General features: G+C 42.2%; 1 protein-coding gene across 3 annotated transcripts in view; it reads left to right on the forward strand.

Annotated features, from left to right (window-relative positions):
• kalrna (kalirin RhoGEF kinase a) overlaps nucleotides 1–17,360 on the forward strand; it is a 196,654-nt gene that overhangs the window by 84,130 nt on the left and 95,164 nt on the right. For all 3 annotated transcript variants that reach the window (XM_054787409.1, XM_054787412.1, XM_054787413.1), the window contains exons 22-30: nucleotides 104–253; nucleotides 326–475; nucleotides 3,007–3,121; nucleotides 5,895–6,010; nucleotides 6,086–6,208; nucleotides 7,863–8,045; nucleotides 11,071–11,192; nucleotides 13,867–13,933; nucleotides 14,005–14,114. In XM_054787409.1, the coding sequence (XP_054643384.1) occupies nucleotides 104–253; nucleotides 326–475; nucleotides 3,007–3,121; nucleotides 5,895–6,010; nucleotides 6,086–6,208; nucleotides 7,863–8,045; nucleotides 11,071–11,192; nucleotides 13,867–13,933; nucleotides 14,005–14,114 (1,136 nt within the window). The remainder of the gene's footprint in view (nucleotides 1–103; nucleotides 254–325; nucleotides 476–3,006; nucleotides 3,122–5,894; nucleotides 6,011–6,085; nucleotides 6,209–7,862; nucleotides 8,046–11,070; nucleotides 11,193–13,866; nucleotides 13,934–14,004; nucleotides 14,115–17,360) is intronic.

Genomic DNA, 17,360 nt, shown 5'->3' on the forward strand with positions numbered 1-17,360 from the left:
CGGTCGTGCAGTCATCAGCAAGTTTTGTACAATTTTATATTTTATTTGATTCTGTGTAATTTTAGCGGATTGTGTTCAAGTTGTCTTCTCTCCCTCGTCTCAGATGATGCTTCAGGCGGGCCACTACGACCCGGATGCAATACGCAGCTGTGCCGAGAAGGTGGCGGTCCACTGGCAGCAGCTGATGCTGAAGATGGAGGACCGCCTCAAGCTGGTCAACGCCTCGGTGGCCTTCTACAAGACGTCGGAACAGGTACGCCCGAGCGCGCCGCCGCGCTGTTTCGGGGAGAGCCCTCTCTAACAAGGCGATGGTGACTACGCCCAGGTATGCAGCGTGCTGGAGAGCCTGGAGCAGGAGTACCGCCGGGACGAGGACTGGTGCGGCATTCAGGAGAAAGTGGGAGCGCCGGCCGAGTGCGAGCACCTCCTGCCGCTCATCAGCAAACACCTGGAGCAGAAAGAAGCCTTCCTCAAGGTCACCACCACTCACCAATGTGTCTCAGGCTTTCCATGCACGCACGCTTGTATTAGCTTGTATTAGCTAAGGTGTTGTTTACAGTTGCGTTCAAAATTATTCAACCCCCAATTGCCAGAAAGGGATTTAGGAAATCCAAAAAAAAGAATAAATCATGTTTATAATAAAATCTGACAAGGACTTGTAATTTAGCTAAATGCAAGTCAAATTACAACAGTGCTTTTTCCAATACTCTAACACAGGGGTGTCCAAACTTTTTCCATGAAGGGCCACATACTGAAAAATCCAAAGATGAGGGAGCCGCTTTTCACTTCTTTTTTTTTTAAACCAACCAAAACAAAATATTTCATATAAGATTCACACATATAAATTATAGTTATTCATTTTATCCGTGGCAAAGCGTATTATTACGATTAATATTATAAACAGTTTCTCCTTACATTACTTTTTAGCTGTTTGTTTGTTTTGTTTTGTTTTTACAAATATGTCAACCTTCTACTTGGATTTTGTTTCCTCATACTAATGTGACTTATTCTCATAATATTTTGACTTTATTATCATAAAAAAACCAACTTCATTCTTTGTTTGGTTTGTTTCTTGTATTACAACTTTTATTCCTATAATATTTCAACTTGATGCTATCTTTTTCTGTTTATATAACGACTGTACTCCCTTCATATTTTGTCTTTATTCTTGAAAAATGACTGCTTTTCCCCCCATTTTTGCTGTTGTTTTTAAAAAAAAAAATTATTTTATTGTTTAATCGTATTTTTAGAATGTGCTGAGGGCCCAAAAAAATGGCCCCCGGACCGCACTTTGGACACCCCTGCTCTAACAAATGTCCTTTTTGTGGTTTCCTCACTGACAAAGTCATTCAACCCCTTAAAAATGATCCAAACAGAGGTTTCAATCAGGTCTTTTCAATTATTTGGTGAGAACACCACTAGATGTGGACAGAACCCTAACGAACGACAATCCAGCAGGTCCTTGTGGACAGTCAGTGGTGTCTTTGCAACACGGTCCAGTCCAGGGAGCGGTCAAAGAAGTTTGGAGAGGAGGTCATTTCTCTTCCTAAGCAAGGATACGGATAGAAAAGATCGCAAACATTTCAAAAGACACAACTGGAAGCATAATTGGCTAATTTACAGCTACACACTACATGGGGGCGGCAGAAAGAGGCTGCTGTCGGCCACCGCTGTCCGGTACCTGAAGCTAAACGTGGAGAAAATGGCTGGGGGACAGCTGAGGAACTGGGACAGGATTTGTCAGTGGCAGGTGCTCAGGTTTCAGCCCAGACCGTAAGGCGCGTCACCCAGCTGACTCCAAAGCACAAGAAGAGTGGACTCGCCGACAAACAAGTGGACAAACCACAAAGATTTTGGGATACTGTTCTCTGGGGCCTGCGGATCAGTGATACAGTATGTCTGGAGGAGGAAGAACGAGGCCCATAAAGAGAAGCGCACCTTGCCTACTGTGAAGCACAGCAGGGGGTCAGTCATGCTGTGGGGATGGTTTGCTTTTCCAAGTACAGGGACTCTCCAGCGTGTGCAAGGTACCAGGAGGTCTTGAAGATCTCTGGTAGGACTTGAAGAAGGCAGTTGCAGAATAAAAGCCCAGGAATCAATGAATTGGAGGCCGTTGCCTATGAGGATTGGACTAGGATTCCTGTCGATCGCAGCAAGACACTTGTGTCAAGCTACAGCATGTGTCACATCTGAAGGACGCTATTGTTGCCAAAGGTTGTCGTACTCAGGACGCATATGACGAAGGGGGTGAACCATTTTGTCAAAGTGGTAATCACAGAAAGGACATTTGTTGGTGTACAGTGTTCCCTTGTTTATGGCGGGATAGGTTCCCAAAATAGCCCGCAATAAGTGAAATCGGCGAAGTAGCCCACTTCATTTTTCTACAATGATTATATACGTTATATAAGCCCTCATCATACACTTTATGCACTTTTATCAGACAGGCAATAATCTGAATAATAATCATTTTCTCCCATTTCTCTCATGTTTAAACACTCTCTAAAAAGTTCAAACCTTTGTTTGAAATTGAATGATCAACACAAGAAATGATGAAGTCACTCACGCATGTGTCACTCCTGTGACCGTGCCTTTTTGTTCTGCCGCCGCTCCGCTGCACTGTAGCGTTTTTGTATCCTTGTTAAGACATATTGCCGCAGACGAAGACCGGAGATTCATTTACAAGCTAGCGATGACATGGCAGGACGGCACGAAGGACGTTGAAGGACAATGGCCGACAGTCACTCAGGACGCAGAAAACAACGAGCAGTGCAGACAGACGAGAGAGAGAAGAAAGACACGCTCAATTTCCCGCAATGCAATTCTTTTTAAAGGGCCAGCCTGACTAGATACAAAACGATTAGGCAGGTAATAAGGTAAGGTACGATGAATAATAAGGTATGATACCATATGATACAATTAGAAATGATACAACATGTCAGTGAAGGTAGGATGCGATACGGCCTGCGCCATATCAGCATTGATGCTGGCTGTATCGCCGCCCTGCAGGCGTGCACGCTGGCCCGCCGGAACGCCGAGGTCTTCCTCAAGTACATCCACAGGAACAACATGAGCACGCCGGGAGCCACCAGTCACACCAGAGGGCCCGAGCAACAGGTCAAAGGTCAGTGGTGTGTCGTGTAGGGGTGCCGTCGGGAATTCTGATGAAAAAAAATTCCATTGCCTCCCAAGAACTGGGTTACAAGAATAAAAACAAAATATTAAGATACAAAATAAGTTGGAATCTAACAAGGAAAAGTCCTAATATTACGAGGAAAAATAGTCATTTTAGTAGCATAAACTTGAAATATTCAAGTTCTACTATTATAAGAAACAAACAAAATGTAATTTTTTTGAAAATTAGGTTGGAAAACGTTCTAATAATATGGGAATAAGGTCAAAATGTTATGGCAATAAAGTCATAATATTAGAATACAGTCAGAATTTTATGAGTGGAAAATGTGCAAGAAGAAAGTTGAAATAGTTGGAAAATGAAATTTAAAAAAACAACAACAGAAATGAAAAAAAACAGCTGTCGTTTTACAAGAATAAAGTGAAAATATTAAGAGAGAAAATATGCACATTTTACAAGAATAAACTCATAATATTTTAAAAATCATGTCATTTCTGTAGCTTAGAGTTGGAATATTAAATGAAAAAGAACATGTTTTAAAAGTCCAATATTATGAGAAACAGAACAAAATAAAGTTCATCTTCATAAAGTTCATCATCTTCTATGCCGCTTATGCTAATTAGGGTTGCGGGGGTAAACTGACTTGGTGCGAGAGGCGGGGTACAACAACCATTCATACTCACATTCATACCATATCATATGGACAACTTAGTCACCAATTAACCTCACATGCATGGATGCGTGGATTCTCTCCAAGTACTCCTGCTTCCTCCCTCATACCCCAAAATATGCATGCTCGGTCATTTGAAGACTTATAATTAATCACGATTAATCATCAATAGAAATATGTTTTTATCTATAAGTGTACCTTTGAAAGATCATTTAAAAGTTTTTAATATGCCTATTAACATGAGACTAGACGATATGTTTGCTTTTTGCAAACTTTAGTTTATTAAACATTCTGTATTTTTAAACAACTCAGCACAAAATGACCACAATGTATAAAAAAACAAATGGAATGTACAAGTATAGAGTGGTAAGGTAAACTGTCCAGCACTCAAATATCATTCTCTTCAAGCCACACATGGAGGTTTTATTCTGTCATCTTTGGCAAACACAGAAATTCAAGCACAAATGCTAATAAATAGCAATAATAACACTAATACAAGTAAATCCCCTTGCAGGCCTTTACTGCCATTTCATTGAGCGCAGTGTGTGTGCTCGCTCACTTCCGTCTTTGTCCCATTGACACAAGCCCCCAAATAGCTGTCCTCGGCTATGCCTGCTGGTACCCTAATTTTAGCTCCGAAGTTCGAAGCAAAAAATAAGCAGAGAGATGGCTCACATCTAAAAAACACCAGTTAGTTGGGAGACTCATACGGCAAGGTACGACTGTGTAAATGACAATAAAAAAAATGCCTGCACTGCACCAGTAAGCACTGTCATGGATCGATGAGGATATTTAACTTCCTACTACTTTACTTTACTAAGTACCTCAGGGTCTTGTTCACGAGTAAGGGAAGGATGGAAAGCGAGATGGACAGGCGGATTGGTGGGGCATCTGCAGTGATGCGGACTCTGCATCGGTCCGTTGTAGTGAAGAGGGAGCTGAGCTGAAAGGCAAAACTCTCAAGTTCCTACCGTCACCTATGGTCATGAGGTTTGGGTAGTGACCGAAAGGACAAGATGGCGGGTACAAGCATCTGAAATTAGTTTCCTCCATAGGGTGGCTGGGCTGAAAGTCGGAGTACAACCGCTGCCCCTCCGCATTGAAAGGAGCCAGATGAGGTGGCTTGGGCATCTGGTCAGAATGCCTCCCGTACGCCTCCCTGGGGAGGTGTTCAGGGCACGTCTGACCGGTAAGAGGCCTTGGTGAAGACCCAGGACATGTTGGAGAGACTATGTCTCTAAATTGGCCAGGGAACACCTCGAGATCTGCTGGGAGAAGCTGAACTAAGTAGCCGGGGAGTGGGAAGTCTTGGCTTCCCTGAATAGGTTGCCACCCCCATGACCCGACTTTGGATAAGTGGAAGAAAATGGAGGGATAGGTGGATGGAAGAATTCGGACTAGATGCCCGAGCCACCTCAACTGGTTCCTCTCTATGTGAAGGAGCAGCAGCCTCGTTCTTTCGGTCACAACCCAAAGCTCATGACCACAGGTGAGGTTGGGAACATAGATCGACCGGTAAATTGAGAGCTTTCCATTCCAGCTCAGCTCTCTCTTCACCACAGTGCAACGCTGCACCGATCCGCACGCCAACCTTTCCTCACTCGTGAACAAGACCTCAAGACACTTGAACTCCTCCACCTGGGGCTGTCCGGGACTATATGCCCCTAGTATGGTCTCCCAAGGCAAACCAGGTGCCAGGTGACAGGCCAGACAAAGAGTGATTCAGAAGAACCTAAGAACAAACACAAGAGGAGGAACCGCACCTGGCCCAGACATGGGACACCGAGGCCAGACCCGGAGAAAGGGCTCTCAGGCGAGCGCCTGGTGGTTGGGCCTCCATCCGTGTGGCCCGGCTGGGCCCAGCCCGAAGAAGCCCCCGCACACCTCTTACCTGCGGGGGCAAACATAAGGGGCCGGTTCTATGTGTTTTGGGTAGTGGTTGAGGGCGGCACCTTGGCGACCTGCTCTTTGGCAGTAAAATCTGGTTCTTGGGAAAATTTTTACCTATCTTGGAATTGTCCAAACTTACCTCCGCCATACGGCACCCGTGCTTGCTCGTCATACAATCATGGACTTTCTCCTTCCTTCCTCTAGCAATTCTCAATGAACTGCTACAGAGGGAGAACCGAGTCCTCCACTTCTGGACTTTGAAGAAGAGAAGACTGGATCATTGTCAGCAGTACCTTGTCTTTGAACGCAGCGCCAAGCAGGTGTGTGCGTAGCACTAAAAGGGAAATTTAAGAGTGACTTTGCTATGTTAAAGCAATGTGTCTGTGACTGTCTAGGCTCTAGACTGGATCCAGGAGACAGGTGAGATCTACCTGGCCACGCACACCTCGCCTGGCGACAGCAGCAAGGAAACGCAGCAACTGCTTAATGAACACCATCACTTTCGACTCACTGCCAAGGTAAGTACAGCAGAACCTTGGTTAGCGTCCGCCCCGCTTAGTGTGTTTTTCAGTTCACGTACAAAATGCGCACCAACATTTTTTCTCCGGTTAGCGGACAATATGGCGTGCATCTTATCCTGTTAATACACTGCATGAGTCCAGCTGTGTTCTTCATGTATTTTTATCACAAAACATTCTTCCTTGTTAGCATCCTATTAGCTAGCAAAACAAAATGGCAACCGGAACCAGACGTGAACTGCGTTACGTTGCCCGTCTCACAAATGTTTGACATGCATAAAACAATTCTCCATGCCTGTATTTATTTAAGTATGCTTGGAAATCCTAGAAAATACACTCAAAACATGTCATTTCAGCTTAGATTACTTGGTGTTAGGTTTGGTGCAGACAGGAACCCAAGATGCAAGACAGAGGTGCGTGCAGCAAAAAACAAAATCTTTTATTCAAGGTCTCAGTGGCAAAACTCAAAGTCCCACATAAGGCATAGCACAGGGGCTAGGAAAAAGTACAACCAAAAATAGAGTCCAAAAAGAAAAAAAGTTCACACACACGAGGCGTAGCAAAATGCTTGTAAAAAGGTAAGCTAAACTAAGGGCGAAGCCAACAGGGCTTGATTGTAAGACGTAGCAGGATGCTAGCACAAACAAAAAAAGAAAAGGCAGAAGGCCAAAGGAGACACGGAGGACGCCAGAGCAAAACAGAAACAATTACTTGCCAGAGGAAAAACTGGAACACGACTAGGGAGTGTATGGTTCGGGAATATTTCACACTTACTTGCAAATGGTGATTAATAGTGATTATTTTGAAAACTGTGATTAATTTTTAAACATATTTGGGCTGTCAATCGATTAAAATATTTGATAATAATGTAATAGTGATTAATCGCCTTTTGTCCGTCGTTAATTCATATTTAATCACAATTAATCACAAATAGAAGGATGTTTTTATCTGTAACAAGTAGGGATGTAAATCTCTTTGTAAATCTTCAGTCCCCAACCACCTGGCCACGGGAAATGTTTAGGTACAATACTAATAAAAAATTAAATAATTTTTAAATAACTACATAAAATTGTATCTAAATAGATATAAATTTTGGAAATTTGGGCCATTATTTTATTTAAAAAATAATATACAGTTAGAAATTCCACAGTTTTTGCATGTTTAATGTTAGCGGCGACTCGTCCCACTTTGTTGGACGGTCCTTGAACGCACCATCTAACTTTCTCCCACGCTGCACAGATAGATGAGTATACTGTATTTTCATTTTACCCTTTTTTTGTTCAAAGCAAGTAAGTTGGGTCACTTGTATGTCAAGGTACCATTGTATAAATGACAATAAAAAATACAGACAGTGCTCCAGTACCTTTCTTGCTTCTCTCTGGTAGCCGACGTACACCGTGACAACTCAAATCACAGCGATAGTAGATACAAATAACTTTGGTCTTGTTGCGAGAGCCATCTGCCAAGGCTTTGAAGCTAAAGTTACCAATTAAAATACCCTTTTAATTTCTGCTCAATACTTGTTCCCGCTTATGACTCCACATCCACTGCTGCGTTTCCTAAAAGTACTTTCCATTAACTTGGGATGGGATAACTGACTGATGTTTGAATATCCAACCATTAAGAGGAGCTCTCCCAATGACCGTGTCACCAGCAAACCAAGGAGAAGGTGAAGCTCCTCATCCAGCTGGCCGACAACCTGGTGGAGAAAGGCCACGCCCATGTGTCGGAGCTGAAGCGCTGGGTGAGCACGGTGGACCGACGCTACCGAGACTTCTCCCTGCGCATGGCCAAGTACCAGGAGAGCCTGGAGAGGAACCTCGGCGTCTCCTCCGAGGTGGACAATATTTCTTCTGTATTGATATTCTTGCATAAAATTCATATTGTAGTCATAATTACTTTACTTTGGATTTTTTTTTCCATCTATCCATCCATTTTCTTCCGCTTATCCGGGTCTAGGTTGCGGGTGCCGCATTCTCAGTAGGGAAGCTCAGACTTCCCGGTCCCCGGCCACCTCCCACACCTCCATCGGGAGAACACCAAGGGGTTCCCAGGCCAGCTGTGAGACATAATCCCTCCAGCGTGTTTTAGGTCTACCCCTAGGCCTTCTCCCGGCTGGGCATGCCCAAGCCACCTCAACTGGCTCCTCTCCATGTGGAGGAGCAGCGGCTCTACTCTGAACCCCTCCCAGATGACTGAGCTCCTCACCCTATCTCTTAGGGTGAGTCCAGCCCCCCTACGGAGGAAACCCATTTCAGCCACTTGTATCTGCCATTTCGTTCTTTCGGTCACAACCCAAAGCTCATGACCATAGGTGAGGCTGGGAACATAGGTGGACCGGTAAATTGAGAGCTTTGTCTTCCGGCTCAGCTCTCTCTTCACCACGACGGTCCAGTACAGCGACTTCATTACTGCAGACGCTGTGCCGATCCGCCTATTGACCTCAAGCTCCAACCTTCCCTCACTCGTGAACAAGACTCCGAGATACTTGAACTCCTCCACCTGGGGCAGGACCTCATCCCCAACCCGGAGGGAGCAGTCCACCTTTTTCAACTGAGGACCATGGCCTCAGATTTGGAGATGTGATTCAAGAAGCTTCACACTCAGATGCAAACCGCCCCAGTAAACGCTGAAGGTCACAGCCCAATGAGGCCATCAGGACCACGTCGTCTGTGAATAGCAGAGACAAGATCCTAAGACCCCCTAACTGGACTCTTTCAATGCCTTGGCTGCGCCTAGAAATTCTGTCCATGAAAATTATGAACAGAATCATGACAAAGGGCAGCCTTGGTGGAGGAGGTTTCACGGGAAGCAGGCTGGACTTACTGCTGGCAATGCGAACCAGGCTCCTGCTCCGGTTGTACAAGGGCCGAATGGCACATAGTAGCGCCCCACCAATCCCGTACTCCCGGAGCACCCCCCACCGGACACCCGTCCAATGCCTTTACCAAGTCCACAAAGCACATGTAGACGGTTGGGAAAACTCCCAAGTACCCTCCAGTACCCTTGCAAAGAGTGGTACAGTGTTCCATGACCGGGACAAAAACCTCATTGCACCTCCTGTAGCTGAGTTTCGACTAACGGTCGTACCCTTCCTTCCAGCACCCTGGAATAGACTTTCCCTGGGCCTAATGGTTAGTATGTTGGCCACACAGTCAGGAGATCGGGAAGATCTGGCTTTCAATCTCCGTTGGGCATCTCTGTGTGGAGTTTGCATGTCCTCCCCGTCTGTGGGTTTTCTGCGGGTACTCAAGCATAAAAGCATACATGTAAGGATAATTGGCAACTCTAAATTGTCCATATGTTTGAATGTGAGCGTGAATGGTGAACGATTGAAGATTGTTTGTCTATATGTGCCCTGCGATTGGCTGGTGACCAGTACAGCTGGGATACCCGCGACCCGAGTGAGGATAAGCGGCATAGAAAATGGATGGATGGCTGAGGACTGTGATCCCCCTATAGTTGGAACACAGCCTCCACTCACCCTTCTTAAAAAGAGGGACCACCACCCCAGTCTGCCAATCCAGAGATACTGTTCCCGACTTCCACGCAATGTTGAAGAGATCATCCGTATGTTGACGGATTTTTTTTTTTTTAAATCAAATGTGTATTCAACACAACACGAACTTGGACAATGTTTGACTCTTATTATTACTTACATTAATACATAGATAGCTTGTTGAGAATCATTACTATTTGATTCATCATGACTTTAATTTTTTAAAATATTTATCACTACATCTATAACAAGGAGGTAGAGCAGGTCCTCCAGAAACTGGAAGGTTGGCGGTTGGATCCTTGTTCCCCCTACCCAGTCACTGTTGTGTCTTTGGGCAAGACACTTCACCCACCTTGCGTCCAGTGCTGCCCACACTGGTGTATGAATGTGTGGTGGAGGTCGGAGTGGCCAAATTGGCAGCCAGGTTTCTGTCAGACTACCCCAGGGCAGCTGTGGTTGCAGATGTAGATTACCAACACCAGTGTGTGACTGAGGAGTGAATGAATAATGGGTTCAACAAGGAATTGGACTTCATTTGGCTTTGTAAAAAAAAATACAAATATTGACGTTGTTTAATATAATGAATGTTTCGTCATAGTTATATTCTTTAAAAAAAAATACTTGATTTAAAAAATATATAGATTTTTTTTCTCCAGTACAAGTACTTTCACGACATTTGATTTTTGTTATTGTTTAATATTTTATTCATAATTACTTTATTAAAAATATGTATTACTGTATTTTTTTAAATTATCTATAATTGGATATAATTAAGATGTTATTCATAATTACTTTATTAAAAATATTTACTATTGCTTTTTAGTCACTAAATGAAATATATTTGATATATATAAATGATATATATTTTAAAATGTTTACTTTATTGTTACTTTATTATTATTAACTTTATTATTAACTACTTTATGACAGCTTTTATTTTCACATAAAATGTATATTTTGTTTTCAGGACAACAAGGACTTGAACAACATTTGATTTGTATTATTATTTAATATTTGATTCATCATTCATTTATTAAAAAATATTTATTACTGCACTTTTTTCAAATTAAATGTATATACTAAAAAAAATGACTATTGTCTTTTGTTTTTTGGGACAACAATAAATTTGACGACATTTGATTTGATTTTTTATTATTTTATTATTTATTTTGTTTAGTATAATTCATGTTTTATTCATAATTAATTTTACTTTTTTTCTATACATTTATGACAACAATTATTTTCAAATAAAATGTACTTTATGTCTTTGTACTTTGACAACATTTGATTGTCATTATTATTTATATTGTTTAGTATAATAATATTTCATTTTTTAAATGTTTTCTTGTTTGTTGTTTTCCAGGACAACAAGGACTTGGAGCTGGATATTATTCCCGCCAGCCTGACGGATGACCCCGAGGTCAAACTACGTGACCCCAGCCACGAGGTCAACGAAGAGAAGAGGAAGTCTGCGCGCAAGAAAGAGTACGTGTTTACATGTGCAGTGATAGTGTGTAGAGTATATGCAGCGTATACATACAGTATATACTGTACATACGGTGCATCCTTCACATATCATCTAATTTGCATAATTGTCTGTGACCATTGGTATGTACGTGTCCCTTTCATGGATGCTGTGAGAGACAAAATGTCATTCAAAACATGAAAAGCAAAACAAAGAAGTTTAGAAATACAAATGAACTTTCTTCTCTCGCTTCTTTTTGTGTTCTTTTTTCTTTAAGTCACAAACAAGATGGAGCTGATGAGGGCTTTTAACGGCACCTGCTGCTCGTTGAGTAGAGCGATACGAGCTTTTATGTTACAGTCTCCGAAAGTGTCCAGGAAAAGTCTCTCGATTTTCACTAGTCGCTTTTTTGGGGAGAAAAACAGACTCTAGAGGGGCCTAAATTGTCACTAAATGTCTCACAGTCTGCAACACTGCTCTGTCCTGCTGTGTCCCGTAATAATGTGTTTGTTTGCGAGGGCCAGCAGGTAGCGCCAAAATCTATTTGTGGTGCTCCAAATTTTTTTGTGGAGGGCTGCCACAAAAAAAACCACTCCATTGAATTCCATCACACCAACTATTCGAATTATTCTCTGTAAAATGTATTTTTTGTTCATATTTTAATGGGATTGGCATCATTTCTTAAGGCAGGGGTGTCCAAAGGTTTTACCAGCAAAGGCCACATAGTGAAAAATGAAATGATGTAACTTTGCCACTTGATGCAACAAGTTATACAGTGGTGTGAAAAAGTGTTTGCCCCCTCCCTGATTTCTCATTTTTTTGCATGTTTGTCACACTTGAATGTTTCAGATCATCAAACAAATGTAAATACTAGTCAGTGACAACACAACTGAACACAAAATGCAGTTTTAAATTGAAACTTTTTCTTTTTAATGGAGAAAATGGCCCTGTGTGAAAAGGTGATTTCACCCCCTTTAAAACATAACTTATGAATTGAGATCTATCAGGATGAAAAAGGTGATAAAACCATTTCTAAAGCTTTGGGACCCCAGCCAACCACAGTGAGAGCCATTATCCAGAAATGGCCAAAACATGGAACAGTGGTGAACCTTCCCAGGAGTGGCTGGTATCAGTCGCACCAGCCAAAAATGCACAATGAAGAGGAAAAAAAAACATATATAAGTTGCACTTGACTATAAGTCACATTTTTGGGGGGAAAATTTTTTTGACCAAATCAGAGACCAAGGGCTGATGTTTCATCTTGAAAGGCAAGCTATAGTAATAACAATAAAATGGAGAGCAACAGGCGCAATAGGCATCTGTTAACGTAACGTGAATAGGTGGTATGTCAACATGACATATGAGCAGTTATTTAGATAACTATAGCCTAAACAACATAACTAGTGTACTTGCAGCTTGTAATTTGCACAATACGATTTTCTTTTTGTGGTCGTTTGTGTTCCGTCTTTCTCAGTTCTCTTTATAAGTTAATGTTTACGTTGTAAATTTTCAGTGGTACAGAAGGGATAGGAGTAGCAGATACTGGCACACAAGCCTAGAACGCCCTGTTGTGGATGTAAGTGTGAAAAAAAACATACACTAGGTCCCCAACTTACGAACACCCGACTAGCGAACATTCGCGGATACGAACACAAGCCGACTGGTCTATATTTTATTTTATTTTGCCTTGTAGTCGCTCAATCAGTATACTGCTACTGTACATGCTTGACCAGTAGAGGGCACTGTGACACTGCTATTGGGACCAACAGAGAAAGACCAGGAAGAGGAGAGAGAAAGGCTAAGAGTTGTATGATACAACCAGGACAGAGCGTGTGATTAACGTTTATGAAGAGTTAATAGGCCTGCTTAATTCTACACCACCCACAGAACACTACCTCTTTTAGAAGAGTCTAACGGCGACGATGATTTATCCTTTTTTTCAATATCTCCTCCTCCTCCACCACAATGACGTATGCTCGGCCACTCCTCTTCAAAGGTAAATAACATTTATAATTACGTATTATTATATCACTTTTATTATTTTTTTTCATTAATTATCCTCCTTTAATATTACTACTTCATCCAAACTCATATTTACATACATACGCATATACTGTATATGTATACACGTACATGTAGTACCTATATCATTGGTAATATTACCTTTTCCCCTACTTAAGAACAATTCGACATAAGAACGGTCATCTGGAACCAATTGTGTTTGTAAGTTGGGGACCTAGTGTATAAGTCGCTCTGGAGTATATGGCGCAGGACCAGCCAAACCATGAAAAAAAGTGCAACTTATAGTCCGGAAAATACGGAATATAAAACTATGGCATTGTTCTGCAGGCTTTGGTTACTCAGCATACATTTAGGTATCACATGGTTTTGTTATCTGGGGCTCTAGGGAACCGTTTTGATGCAAATCAACCAAACTCGGGAAATCGTCTCACTTCAGTTTGCTTTGTGTCTAAGGTGTGAAATGTGAACACAAAGTTGTCCACGTCGACTTCACTGCCTCTTATTTGCTGTTTTCTTGTCTAAAGTGTCATCAGACCTGAAAGATCCAATTTTGAATGAATTTGCAAACCAAACCACGTTGTGGCACAGGAAGTAAAAGTACTCTTAGTCTCTGAAGTGTTACCATATCACCTGCATTCAGCATGAGCTGGAGTGTAACCTGTCCGTCTCTAGGTTCATCATGGCCGAGCTCCTGCAGACAGAAAAGACGTACGTAAGAGACCTCCAAGAATGTCTGGAGGTGAGAAAGTGACCTGATGTTTGTTAGGTGTCCCGTTGCAGATGTTAACCACAAGTGTCTTGGTTTGTCAGACCTACCTGTGGGAGATGAGCAGGGGCGGAGATGAGATTCCGCCCGCCATCGCCAACAAGGAGCACATCATCTTTGGCAACATGCAAGAGATCTACGATTTCCACAGCAAGTGAGGAACTTCTACTGTTGATATGATGTTGAAACTACAAGGGGACAGGAGATGTTTCCACCTTTTTAATAAAACGAGTGGACCCCAAACCAGTTCCTGAGGAACTCCACTCAAAAGTGACGTACAGGATATGTATTAAGCTGTACCTCCAACAGCCTCCACCCTTCTTGGAGGACTTTTGTTTTTACAAGATTTTGTTAGGTCAGAACTAGGAATGAGCGAGTACACCACTATCCTTAACTGCATCTGTATCTGTATCTGTCTACCCGTATAAATGATCTGTATCCGTATCTGAACTCGGAAGGGGCGGGGCATAAACCAGAAGTGGGTGTGGTTTAAGCAGAATTGGATGCGGCTTAAATCTGTACATTATTTTAAGTCTGAAATTGACATGGATTGATCAGAAGTTGCTATATTTATTTATTATTCAGTTATATGTGTATGTGTGTATAAGTGATCTGTAAGACTTATTAGCTTTTAGTAGGGCTGTCAAAAATAGTGCATTAACGGCGCTAACTAATTTATTTCATTAGTTGCATTACATGTTTTAGTGTGTCTAACGCATACGCATCTTGGCAAGCCACTGCTCTCTCTTATGACGACAGACAGCGCCACAGTGTAGATCCCCACAGTGTCTGACTCTCCTTTATAACTTTATTCCAGGGGTCTCAAACTCAGTTTACCCGGGGGCCACTGGAGGTAGAGTCTGGGTGAGGCTGGGCCTCATCAAGTATCGGGAGTAAGGCTCACCATAACGATAATATCTATAACGATATCGGGTATGCTGCAGGAAACACGTCTAATTTTGGTTATTATCAAGAAAACCATGGAAGTTACTAGATATCAGTTCTTAAATTAAAGTTTCATTTAAGAGCTGATATCTAGCAACCCTGTGAGCATCATTGGCCTAATTTAGACCTTGCGGGCCGCATTTACAGTAGTCTTCCCTGTCAAGTCCGGGCCGCAAAATGTGACTTAGCGGGCCGCAAATGGCCGCGGGCCGCGAGTTTGAGGCGCCTGATTTATTCTGTTCATGAACACATCAACAGCAGTGCAATTCAAAACCCATATACAGTACATATGTATTTACAACTCGAAACAAACGAAATAAACGTCTGTAGTCCATTCGTCGTTGCAACGACACTTCCTCGTTGACACATGACGCGCGAGCTCTCGCTGTTCAGTCTCATTCCGAAAGTGACGTCATCGGTGTGACACCTCTCAGCTAAAGCAGAGTAAACAAAGGCATCTAGAGGAAGATGGTCGACTTGCTTCAGTATATTTTTCATCCAAATAGTAGTCATGCCAAAGTGTTGTGTTTCTGCTGGATGTTCATAGTCATACTGTAAGTTTGTTTTCTTTCCCAAAAGAGGAAAGTTTAAGACAACAATGGACGAAGCAAGTGCAGAGAAGGAGAGACAGATGAACGCCCACCTCGAGTTCTATTCTTTGCAGTGATCATTCCACTGATAACTGCTATGAAAGCACACATTTACAAAGATGCATTTGGCTTGAAAGTATGCTATGAACACATTTTTAAAAAGGATGCTATTCTGCCGGTACACAGGGAAAAAAAGACAAGAATAATGACGTCAAAGTCGCCACAGAACAGAGTCATGTCTTGTTTACATAATGTCTTCTAAACACTATTCTATGATAGCGACAAGGCTGTAAAACATTACACATGTTATATAAACATCCACAGTCTGGAGATCGGGAAGACCTGGGTTCGATTCTCCCTTGGGCATTTCTGTGTGGAGTTTGCATGTTCTCCCCGTGTGTGTGGGGGTTTTCTCCGGGTACTCCGGTTTCCTCCCACATTCCAAAAACATGCATGTTAGGTTAATTGGTGACTCTAAATCAGGGGTCTCAAACTCGTGGCCCGCCGGGTCATACTTGTATTTTGCGGCCCGCCACTAGACATGGAGGCGTAGTGTAAATGCTATAAAAAATATTTCTTTCTGATATGATTCTACTTTATAGCATTGATCTACTGGAGGGACATGAGGTGTTGTGTTGTCTGAATGAGTTTAAAATAGCTTTCGTGTTTTTCAGACACCCAAACTAAAATCCTGTTTACATTTATGTTGCTAAAACATCCTCATTCTTTTTGTACCATTGCTGCTTGTAGTCTGGTTAAAATATACTGCAAAAATTCCACCCCTTTTGTATCGCTTGTCTTCAGTAGGGTCACGAGTAAGCTGGAGCCTACCCCAGCTGAATGCAGCAAAATACAAAGTATGAAATGTATTTATATTTTTGTTTCACCCTATCACTTTATCGAGATATTACCATTATCGGGAGCCATGCATCGCGTGTCATACCGTATTGTGGGGTACCCTGAGATTCCCAGCCCTATTCCCAATACAGTAGTACCTCGCATAACATAAACCTCCTTTTACATAAATTCCACTAAACATAAAGAATTTATGTAAAGTTTTTGCTTCATATTACAGAAGAAATTCCATATAACATAAAGCGTCAAGTCAGTGCAAGTCTTTTTTTTTTTCAATCAACTTTATTCATGCCTCAAGTCGGTGCAAGTTCAGACTAACACTTGGTGACGCCTTCTGACGCATCACGCTCTCATTGGCTGATTTTCGGGGCACCGCCTCCGCTCTCATCTCATTGGCTGAGTTATACAGCACGTACGTGAGTTTGTGTGAGAGACAGGCTTGTCCCTTCAAACTCCTTCCTCTTCGTAGTCCCCCTGAAACTAACTTAAACAATTAAGTGAAGTTACAAATTAAAATTTTGCACACAGCATTAATTATCGTGTAGTGCGTGTGCGTTTGTCTGTGAGACCAGCTGACTCTTAGACTCTTTGAGTCCCGTTTCGACTCAGGCTAGTCCTTCTCCTCCTTCCTGCCTCCACTTGCGCTCCTGATCAAGACATCTCGTGAATGGTAGGATTGTTTTTGTTTTTCAGTTTTATTCATTTACAGTAATCTTATTTATTACCTTATTTTATATTAGAATGTTACTCTACTATGTTTATGCTAATATTTTCTTATATTTTCCCACCATATTTGGTGGACTTTTAATATTTTGAAGTGCCAAAGGGGTGAGTTTGGGAAGATCTTGGAACGGATTAGGCTATTTACATGTATTTTACGCTTCGTATAACATAAAAACCCTATAACATAAAGGTTCTCGGAACAGATTATTTATGTTGTAGGGGCGTCTACTGTACTTCATACGGCCCAGCCACAACCAGACCCTATCTCCAGCGGCCCCCAGTGAAAT

This window comes from Dunckerocampus dactyliophorus, chromosome 9, assembly GCF_027744805.1.
Source record: "Dunckerocampus dactyliophorus isolate RoL2022-P2 chromosome 9, RoL_Ddac_1.1, whole genome shotgun sequence".
In the NCBI taxonomy this organism is placed as follows: domain Eukaryota; kingdom Metazoa; phylum Chordata; class Actinopteri; order Syngnathiformes; family Syngnathidae; genus Dunckerocampus; species Dunckerocampus dactyliophorus.